Source organism: Seriola lalandi, unplaced genomic scaffold (assembly GCF_002814215.2).
Source record: "Seriola lalandi dorsalis isolate HSWRI2012SDOR001 ecotype SW California unplaced genomic scaffold, Sedor1 jcf7180002054585, whole genome shotgun sequence".
Classification (NCBI taxonomy): Eukaryota; Metazoa; Chordata; class Actinopteri; order Carangiformes; family Carangidae; genus Seriola; species Seriola lalandi.
In genome coordinates, this window is record NW_019525138.1 from 4,412,683 (window position 1) to 4,423,915 (window position 11,233).

Here is an 11,233-nt window from a genome sequence, read left to right on the forward strand (position 1 = left end):
CCCCCCCCCGTGAAAACAACAATCTGTTTTTTCCATCACCATGAGCACATCATACTCGTGTTACTTTCATGAACAGTTCTTCTCTCTGGTCTTACCCTTCACCTTTGCTGTTCCTCGTTCGTAGTATTTTCTGCAACTAAACTACCAACTGCAAAAAAAATTATTAGCTCCTGCGATTTGGATATTACACTTGGCCATGTTGTGATTTCGATTTACATTTCGATTAATTGCGCAGCCCCAACGGACAGACATTATTTCTCATATGGAGCTAAAACACACGTCTGAACGGAGATCACTTTCATTTTAAAATGCTGTTTCAAAAGGTGATGGATGGAGTTGAGGTAATAAATAATTTATTTTATACTTTGATTGTTGCTTATTTAAGAATATTTAATGTTATTAACAGCCCCAGAACAAAAGTAAAGACACACCACTGACCATATATTGTAAGTACACACCAATTTTACAATTAACCGCAGTATGAGAAGGATTTGCGAAACTAGGACATTAGCAACTTTTAATGTAGACAGGGGTGTTCACATACTTTTGACCAGGTTGAGGCTTTTGTTTTTTTGTTTTGTTGTTGATTCATGGTTTGAGAGACGAGCTACACAAACCACCTCCACAGCTGTCCAGATGTGCTACAAATAATAATATTAATGATAAAAAAAACCAAAAAAACAGATAATAATGATAAAAACTAAAGCGTCAGCCTGTTCGCTTCCATTACTGTACATTACACACCAGGGGTGGGGGGTGGCACAGTGACGTGCTGCTGTGATAGCAGACATGTTTACTCTGACAGTGTTTGGGAGTCAAAATAAGACAGCGCAGGCATGGCAACACATCTCACCTGTCACACACAATCACAACCAGCCTTCTCCTACAGTATTCACAAAACAGGTTAAGACACATTTAGAGGATCCACTTGCTGATGCCACCTGTCAGACCCTGAGTACCTGTGCAGGTGTGATGGGATTAACGGAGTTAGATGCTCTCATTTGTCCAAACAAAAACTTCTTAAGGGATAAAGCTGGCGTTAGTCTATGTTTTTCTCACATCAGCAAATCCCACGAGACCAGAAATGTGTTAATCTGTTTCCTAACACTCAGACTTCTGTTGTCTGTGGATCTCACAACTGATTCATACTGAAGAGTTTCACTTTAAACTTTGTTTCCTGTAACAGCTGAGCTCTGTGGTTTCTAGCAAATGATACTAAAACAGGAGGAAATACAGCATTAGCTGGGAACTATTTCAGTGATGGATTAATACACATCATCGCTGGTTTTGGAAAATACATAGAACTAAAAAATATAGAATATCATAGGTGAAATGAGAGGAATGAAAATGCTGTGGTGACAGAATAATCAAAGGTCAAATCTAGAGTATGGGTCTCGGACTTGGACTCACATGTTTTTCACTTGACGGTGGTGGGAATGAACCGATGAGCACCGGAGACGTGGAGGGGCTGCACAGCTCTGGGAAGGGGTTGGGGATGGACGGGACAGAGGAAGAGAACGACTCCACTCCTTTCACCCTGAGAAAAAAAAAAAGTAATTGAAATAAACAAAAGTGATGAACAAGGTCAGAACCAGACACAATCATCTGAGCAGAAAACAATGATCTCATCATACAGTTAACGTGGAATATCGTCCCGTTAAAGGATAAGCCTGGTGATAGGGGTTGTGCCGATGGACGATGATATCGGTGAACGATGATCATCAGAACGATCAGCGTTTGCTCATGCCTTTGCAAATGTCAAGAGGATATTTGACTTGTTTTCCCATTAATCTAGTAACTTATTATTTGTAGTGTTAAATTAATACTAAATTTAATTTGCGTGCCACAGTTTGACGTATACAACCGCACGTAACCGGCGCTGCAACATGTGAACACACGTCACACTCCGATCATCTGACTGTAATGAAGCTCTGCTTGTTGTGTGTAGGAGCTGCTGTGATTTAAGAGCAGAGGAGACAGACACAGACACGTCATTTAGTTCAGTTTCTGATCATGCTGCTTTGTTTTTTTGGCTCAAGTTCACACATTTCATTCATTAAGGCCTGTGTAAAGCCAAATGGGTTTGCAAACCAGATTTGGGGCTGAGTCTCTCACACAGGGCAGTTATGGTATCGAGAGACAAACTAACACACTGCTGAGTTGGTCTCTTGGTGGGATTTGTTGACGATAAGGAACATAATGGAATAACACCAGCAGTATCCTTTTAACTGTATCTGATTTTGACAATCTCAAACATTTTCAAGTCGATACTGGGGAGAAAATTACAATTCTTTTTTTGTTGTTGTTGGTAATTACACTTCAAGTAGAAAATCTACCGAAGCATCAGAAAAAAACAAGCCGGGATTAATTATGAGGCAACCCGTTGTTTCTGGTAAATTATGTGTAATTAGCCATGTTATATTAAACATTAATAGTATTAAATAATGAAGCTGTAGCCACAGGCCTGTTGAGAAACAAAGAAACGAAAACAACAAAACCACAACTGTACCCAGTGGCTGCAGCAGCAGAACAAACACCAGCCCGCTCACAGGTTTACTACTTCAAGTATCTGGGATCAGTTTCGTCTTCACAGAAACATCAGATGACTTATGGCCTGAGGCTGAGTCAATATCATGCACTTCTATTGACTCATGTCCCCTGTGTGTGTGTGTGTGTGTGTGTGTGTGTGTGTGTGTGCGCGTCCTGCATATTGAGCAACTCAATTAGCTTCTTCCCACAGTGACTAATGCCGTCTGTGCCTTTGTGCGCGGCCCTGTTGGTCATACCTGCTGGAGGTGATGAAGATGGGCTGGGAGCGGCGAACGCAGGGAGAGTCCGCGACCAGAGGAGCCAGAGTCAGGGTGGAGCTCCCCAGCAGCGTCTCCGCTACTCCGGACTTCTCCTTTCTCTCCGAGCCCTCAAACACTTCTGTCCAGGGACCTGCCACCTCCATCATGATACCTGGAGGGAGTCGTAGGTCAGGGCAAGTCAAACATTGACCAAAGTGCTTTACAAAGAGAATAAATGATAATTATTAAGGTAAATAATAATTAATAATATCAATAAGTGAACTAATAATAGTTTTAGTCTATTTGAACACCTTTACTTTGGTGTTACGTCACTTTTCCAGAGCCAGAGGAATATTGTTTTCAGGTTGTCCATCCATCCCATACTCGTGGACCTGATATTTCAGTAACACTATAGATGTAATAGATTTTGGTGGTCAAAGGTCAAAGGTCAAGGTTTTGGTCTTACAAAGGCGATATCTCGAAGACCCTTCAAGGGAATCCCTTCAAATTTACCACAAATGTTCACTGGGGCTCAAAGATGAACTGATTAGAGTTTGGTGCTGAAAGGTCAAAGGTCAAGGCCAGTGTGATTTAACAAAACACTTTATAGCCATAGCTCAAGACTTCACACAGTAATTTTGACAATATTTCACACAAACATGAATAATTAATATGACATATGACTCTGGATAAACAGGGATATAACCTGAAACCACGGGGAGGTGATTGTAGTTTACTTTATTTTTCGTATTTATCAGGTGCAAACAGGGCTGGGTAATGAAACAATGATCACAATAATGATGACAACCTGATACGTAGCTGACGTGTGCAGGGCCAAGCAACAGCAGAACAAATTAGAAGCAGAACTTTGTTTCCATTTCAGAAAATTTCCTGTCATTTCATCCCTGTTCATATCTTCATCTATAATAAATATATTTGATTGTTGGTAATTTCTCTTCTTAATTATTCCCAGAGATGTAAAGATTTGACACAATAAAATTAACTTAAACTTCTGTTTGTTTCTGATATGTTCCACGTCACTTTCAGTATTTTTAAAAAGTCCAGCAGTTTGTGTTGGTGCTGCCTACACAGAACAGACTTTGTGTTTACTTTAATGTTTAAATAACAACATTAAAAACACACACGGTTGAGTCATACTTTCGTTACTCAAAATAGACTTCACGAGGCACTGAGCCAGAGAAAACACACCTGAATGTCCCCACACCCACACACACTCATGACAACACCTGCTGCTGTGTGTGTCATCTGAATATAAAGCACATTCCCTCCAGTTCAAACACTCACCTGCTGCTGAATGATGAAAGTTCAATAGTGTGACTGTATATTATGTATTGTCTCTACAAGTTCCTGCTCTGTTTGTACCATGTGACTATAGCAGAAGAAATTATCATTAAATAAAATTAGTGCTTTGCTCAGGGACACTTCAATCAACCACCAACCCTACAATTAACAGTGTGTTAACAACACATGGATAGATTACTGAACGGGCCCCGGGCCTTTACATGTCTGTGACCACTAATAAACTAGATAAAAACTAATGCATTCTAATACTACGGTGGCCCTGAGGGCTCAACGTACTGCAACTTCAGAAAACACAAACACATTCAGAAACCATCCTCATCAATCTGACAACACATGTGCTGCAGATGCAGATGCAGATACACACACACACACAACAGAGGTGTTTCCAGGGGACACTAAAAAATGATGAACCTGGCTGAACGCTTTGTGACTTTTGCAGTTAAAAGCAATGAACAACAAGTGCACATGGATTTATTATTATACACCTATTATAATAGTACGTGCCAGTTGGGTTCATCCCTTTTGTGTCCCCTGGAAACACTTCTCTTGTTCTGTTGTGAGTATTTGCGGCACATGTGTTGTCAAACTGATGAAGATGTTTTTCTGAACTTCCTTGTGTTCTGTCTGTTTGCATGTGTTTTCCTCAGTTGCAGTGCTTTGAGCTCTCAGGGCCACCGTAGAGTGCACCAGTCCTGCAGAACTTCATCCTTCATGAAGGTTCAATTTTCAGTTTATGTTGAAACTGCTTTGGACTGCACTTGGTCATATTTCAAATTTCGATTATATTTCAAGTTATTGTTCGGTCCCAGTGAATAGTTTTGGCTCATGTAATGCAGAACAGTCAATTTGGCTATTTTATATGTCATTTTGAACGCACATGCCATACTGTGAATATCAGATCAATATCCTTTTTTACATTGTGATATTTCAGCAGTATCACCCTACTGCAAAGGATGTCCAGCGGACCAGGTTAGTGATTATTGTTATGCAGATCATGTAGCATGTGATGAAGAGAACTACTGGCAGCCTGCAGCTTTAGAGACGGAGATAATGCTTTGATCAGGCAGGGAGGCGGGTGGGGGGGTTGGCTGTTTGGCAGAGGGGGTGTGAATATTTCCTTTCTTCTCCACAAACAAGAACACAGTGCCTGGACAGCGGTTCAATTACATCACCACAAAAACTGCGTGTGTAGTAGTTGGTTGATTTAAAATCTCTGCACAACAGGCTGAAGATCCAGTTTTAAAGACCTGCGTGTGAGCAGGTGCACAAGTGTATAAAGGGAGAACATTATCAATATTGTCACCAGTGAATTCATGACTAACTAATCAACACTAGTATTATCATAGTTTAATGTGAAGTGCAGTAGCTATATAATATAATATAACAGTAAGATTTGTACCTCAAGAATCTACAAAAGTGCAAAATTATTTAAAATGATCATATTTTAAGATTTACAATAATATACAAGAGAGAAAAGCAGCAAATCCTCACCGTTGATAAGAAGAAATGTGTGAAAGTTTAGCATGATTGTTTATTAAATGAATAAATGATTGATAAATCATCCATGTTGCTTCCAATACATTTTCTGCCAACAAATCAATTAAGCCAGCAACTTAATTCAGGGCTTCAATTAGTGATTCCTTTTGTTTATCAATTAATCTGCCATTTATTTTCTTGATTAATTGTATAAAGTGTAAGAACATTGTGAAAAGTACTGATCTCAGTCTCTACATGGAGGCCAATGGGAATCCCAACAAACAATAAACAACAACAACAGTAAAAAGCATCTGTCATAAATTCTTTAAGCCCTTCAAGTATGTTGTTGTGTTCAAACCACAAAAAAAGAACAGTTGGAATAAAAGTAGAAATTAAAAAGAAAAAAATTAAAACAACTTAAATGAATAAGTAGTTATCAATATAATTGCTAAATAATTCATTTTCTCTAAATTGACTGATTAATTCTAATTAGATACCAAAAGCACTGTGTTAATCTGACTTTAAAAAAAAAAAAAAAGCTATAACAAATACTACAGTACAATACCACTGTACTGTAGTATTTCTTTTTGGAAGTTGGCCAGTGATAAGGTTCCTACTGAGAGATAATATTACACTTGCTGAGGGAAGAAAACACTTGTTATCAGACTTACCAACCGCCTCACTGGGTGCTAATAACAGTGTCCTGGTGTGAAGGAATACAATTTCACTAGTCGACCTTAGATCCCTTACATCTTATGTTAAGAAAAGTTTGATTACTGTGATTCCACTGGCACATTCAGTCTCTTATCATACCTGTAAACTAAAGGTGGAGAGGGCGAGAATTACAACTTACTTCTGGTAGTTTTAAAGGCATGATATCTAAGATGGTGTAGGCACGGCGCCAAACCTCGTACTGAACCTGAAGAACATGACTCCCCTGTCCTCAACAAAGCTCTGTCGATGAAAACACACTTTTATAAGGTTGGCACTAATATAGTGATAAATTCGGCTAACATCGGCTAACCCCACCTGTTTGTACGGTCTTTATTTTCGCGGTTAAATCCAGCCTGCACCTGTTTGGACTAGCTTGTTAGCATCACCGGAAAAAAACAGTAAAAACCTACCTGTAAACTGTGTCTGGTCACTAGGCGGGTTTCAGCTGTCAGCCATCGTCTCCACTGCAGATGTGATGCTAAGCTGTGAGTGTGTGTATGTGTGCGTTTGTTTTTCTTGTGTGTGGCACACAAAACAAGATGCCGTGCCACTACAACTGAGTGCCAACAACAGTATCTGAGGAGGCAGGGAGGAGTCTGTCCGTCAGGTGTGCACTGTGGCCCCGCCCACCTCCCCTCACTGCGACCGCTGGAGCCGGATGTGGGTTTAAAAGGGCGGTAGGTTCAAATACGTGTACAGCTTCTTGGTTCATGTACTTTTGTGTCCTATTATTTTATAATTACACCAGAACTGACACACAGAATTTTTTTGATAATAATTATTAATAATTGAAAAATTAGATGTTGTTATATCATTATATATATATATATATATATATATATATATATATATATATATATATATATCATCATGTTATATCATTCATATCATTTCTCAATTACACTTAGAGTATAAATCACAAATAAATGCAGCTGAAACTATAGAACATAACAATTTTGATCATCATTTTTTCATTTTTCATGCAAACAAACAAACAAACAATAATTTTGAGGTCAGGCTATTAAAACAACATTCCCTGTAATTTTTACAAACCAAAAAAATCAATTGATTGAACTTTGCTGCAGCATTTTTCAGGAGCATTTTTACTTTTAATATGTTCAGTATGTTTTCCTGATTATACCTCCTATGTACTTAATTTTACTTAATTACCAAAACAGCTGCCAAGTCTTTTACATTTTTGAAGAAGGAATTTCAGTGTGGTATTAGTAGTTTTGCTTAAATAAAGGATCAGAGTTCTTCCTTTGCCACTGTTGAATAATAAGGACTGTGCAATTTTGTAGAGCTGGTGGTGGAAGAAGCACTCTGATCCTTTACAAGTGGAATAGCAGTATTCAAAAGTTTACTTAGTATTATCAGCAAAATGTAATTTAAGTATCAATGGTAAAAGTAGCTTCTGACTGATATATTATCACATTATTTTGATCAGTTTTTTGATAAAATAATCTGAGAGATTAGAAGGTAAATTCATAAATATCATACACATCTGAAACATGACAGGTGACACCGCCTGCTTTTCTGTAACAGGTTTTATATAAGATAAGAATATCATGTTTTTAATGTAAAATCTTAATTTGGAATGAAACCACAGCTGTCAGATAAATGCACTGGAGTAAAAAGTACAAAGTTTTGCTCTGAAATATGCTGGATTACAAAAGTAGCACAAAATACTCAAGTAAAATACAAATACACCAGAATTAAATCCAGTACTTGAGTAAATGTAACTGTCGGATATTCTACTTATAGGGAGGTAACAGATGAAAATGAACATTTTAGGCAAACTCATTTACAGTTTTCTCTTGAGCACTGTCCCTTTCAAATAATTGAATAAATTAAATTTGTTTTAATATTATAAAATGCTACTTTCAATGAAAATAATATGATACACAGCAGTTTTCCTTTCTTAAAATGGCTAAATTAACTTAGTTTATTAATTAGTTTTATTTTTGTTTTGACCAGTAACTACAAAATAACATTTAGCCACTGAAAACATGGAAACAGCAGTGAAGGTACACTTCTACCTGTACCACTGATGACTATTTGTCTCCACCTAGTGTTTGAATCTGATTACCTGGAGACCAGCTTGTTTTTCTGCACTTGACACGTGCACTTGCTTTTCTGACCTGAATAATGTTTAACCTGCATGTCTTGGGTTCACTCTGGGTTAAATATTTATATCTTGTTCACCCTCTGGTCGCATGAATACGCATCAAAGCAGAAATTAAAATGCAGACACTTTTATTGCAGCAATTATTCAATAAAACCGATTAGTGTTCTGACCTGGAGGCAACATTTGAGTCCCTGCATGTTTCTGAAGGGAATGTAGTAGTGTCGGCAGTGCAGGGAAAACATGCAAACTCCTGCTCTGACACACTCGTTTGCCACATCTTAAAATATATATGGAAACTTTATCAACACTAACAATATGAAATTCAATGAAATCCCTCAGAATTCACAGTACTTCTCAGTTACTAATAGAGCCCTCTCTTTCTTTTCTTTTCTGTTTTCATTGTGTGTTTACAATACAGTTAAATGCAGATAAAACTGAAGTACTCCTCTCAACCTAGTCTTGGCATTATCATTATCTTTCCATGAGTTTTAATGCACACATTATGACGTTGACTAGGTCATGTTTCCTCACAGAACGAAATGGAGATGTTAATACATGTTTTTATCTCATCTCAATTAGATTATTGTAATTCCCTTTTGAACCCTCTGACCAAATCTTCCCTACAGTGCCTACAAACTGCTGCCAGGCTTTATAACAAGATCACACAGATGGTCACATATAACACCTATTCTAACCTCTCTGCACTGGCTTCATGTTTTTAGAATTTTAGAATCCATTATAAAAATTCAGTGATCACTTTTGGAGCTCCACACGGCCACGCCCCAGAATACTTCATAGATCTCCTTCATTCCTTCACCTTCTTAGGTCTTCCACTCTGGGTCTTCTAAGCGTAATAGGAAATATCAAGAAAAAGATCAAAATATTGTGTGCATTTATCATCTTAACAAATTTCACTCTTTTTTTTCCAACCAGTCAGACTCCTGCGTGATACCCGCGTGATACCTGCGTGATACCTGCGTGATACCTGCGTGATACCTGCGTGATACCTGCGTGATTTGGATAAATAGTGTGTCAACCCCTTGCCCTTTGGAGTTTTTTGGTAAACAAAAGCTTCTAGTTACATCCTGTGTTGTGATCCAAAGTCTTACATTTGACAACAAGATCACAGATAAAATAACCAAAATTCAGACGCAGAGGCCGAGCTAATGCAGTTCAAATTATTTATTAACTCAAAATCAAACAAGAGGCTTACTGGAAGGCAGGGGCGGAGTGGGGGTTGGATGTTGGTTGGGGGGTTGAACTGCATAAATAATACACATATTGTAGTATATCTTGTCCGAGATTTCTACATGTTGAAATCATAACATTTGTCCAGTAATTTTCCTTAATATCAGAAAATATAAGATAAGAAAATATAATATGAAATATAAGACCAAAATTGTGCAATATTATAACTTTCCCCTAGAAACTGCATCATATCCTTTGCACTCATAGCATAGTGCAGCGTCAGTGTGCACACCTGCAGCTGTGTTTTCCATGCTACCTCCTCCTCGCCCGGTCTCATCAGCATCACCGGACTGACTCAGTTCTGAGGCTGCACAGTTGTCAGTTTGCACAACTACAGCTAGTTAATTTAATCTTTATAATCATTTGAAAATTTGAGTTAAATTGTGTCATTGGTGCATGAATTTTCTGTGTTATGGCCAAAGACGTGTTTTGTGAGCTCACACTGAAGTTGACCTTTGACCTTTGACCACCAAATTCTAAACAGTTCATCTTTGAGTCAAAGTGAACATTTGAGCCAAATTTGAAGAAAGGGAAGGGACTGTGGAGCGGAGCAGAGAGAGAGAGAGTGGTTAGACTGCAGCCCAAACTTATGTAACCTGGAACACAAAGGGCACCACACGTGTTCCACATCACACCAGCTACCCACTGGCATCAGTCCCATCAATTCTTATCTTTTACTATGAGGTCTTGTTTTATTTGCTAGCATGTTAGCTGATTCAACATGCAGGCCTTCTGATCTACCAATAAGAATTTTTCTGCCAACAATAACATGCCCTCTTGCAGTGGTTGACACTGTCACATCACAGGTTCTTCCAGGACCTTTCTGTGTGGAATTTGCAACTTCTTCTTCTTCTTCTTCTACCTGTTTTGGTTTCCTCTGGTTGCTCCAGCTTCTTCCCACAGTCCAAACACATGCAGCTTAAGTTAATTGGCAACTTTAAATTGCCCGAAGGTGTGGATGTGAGCGTGAATGTTTACTTCTGTATGTCAGCCCCTGTGATGGACTGGTGGCCTGACCAGGGCGTACAGTGGATATATGGATATACACACTGGGTGGCTCTAGCTCAGGTGGTAGAATGGGTTGTCCACTCATTACAGGGTTGGTGGTTCAATCCCCAGGTCCTCCTGCTCCTATGCCGAAGTGTCCTTGGAAAAGACACTGAACCCCAAGTTGCCTCACTTGTGAAACACTATGGATAAAAGCATCTACCAAATGAGTAAATTTAAACATACAAAACAACAGAGGAAGCTGCTCATTTAAAGGACTGTTCTATACCATTAGTCATCAATGGCTGCTCCATCTAAAAATCAGTTTTTCCTCTCCTCTTTCTTATCTCTCTATCTTTGGCACATATAGGACACTGATCAAACCAGATGAACTTCTGGGTCTTATGTTGACACAGCTTATACAACACAAGCCATCATTACAAGAATTTTCCATACATAACAGATATTTAACCTGAAATTTTTACGTGCAACGTGATCAAATATTTGCAAAATAAATGTCAAAGTACAAGAGTCTCACAACAGTTGCCCTTTAAAAAGGAAGCTGCAG

At 38.5% G+C, this 11,233-nt stretch overlaps 1 protein-coding gene across 1 annotated transcript in view; it reads right to left on the bottom strand.

Annotated features, from left to right (window-relative positions):
• Window positions 1-6,867, bottom strand: part of grb7 (growth factor receptor bound protein 7) — an 18,564-nt gene extending 11,697 nt beyond the window's left edge. Inside the window, exons 1-3 of the mRNA XM_023418824.2 lie at window positions 6,713-6,867; window positions 2,787-2,961; window positions 1,411-1,537 (exon numbers count right to left, since the gene is read on the bottom strand). Coding sequence (XP_023274592.1) covers window positions 1,411-1,537; window positions 2,787-2,956 — 297 coding nt within the window. The 5' untranslated portion in view covers window positions 2,957-2,961; window positions 6,713-6,867. The remainder of the gene's footprint in view (window positions 1-1,410; window positions 1,538-2,786; window positions 2,962-6,712) is intronic.
• Window positions 6,868-11,233: the final 4,366 nt, after the last annotated feature.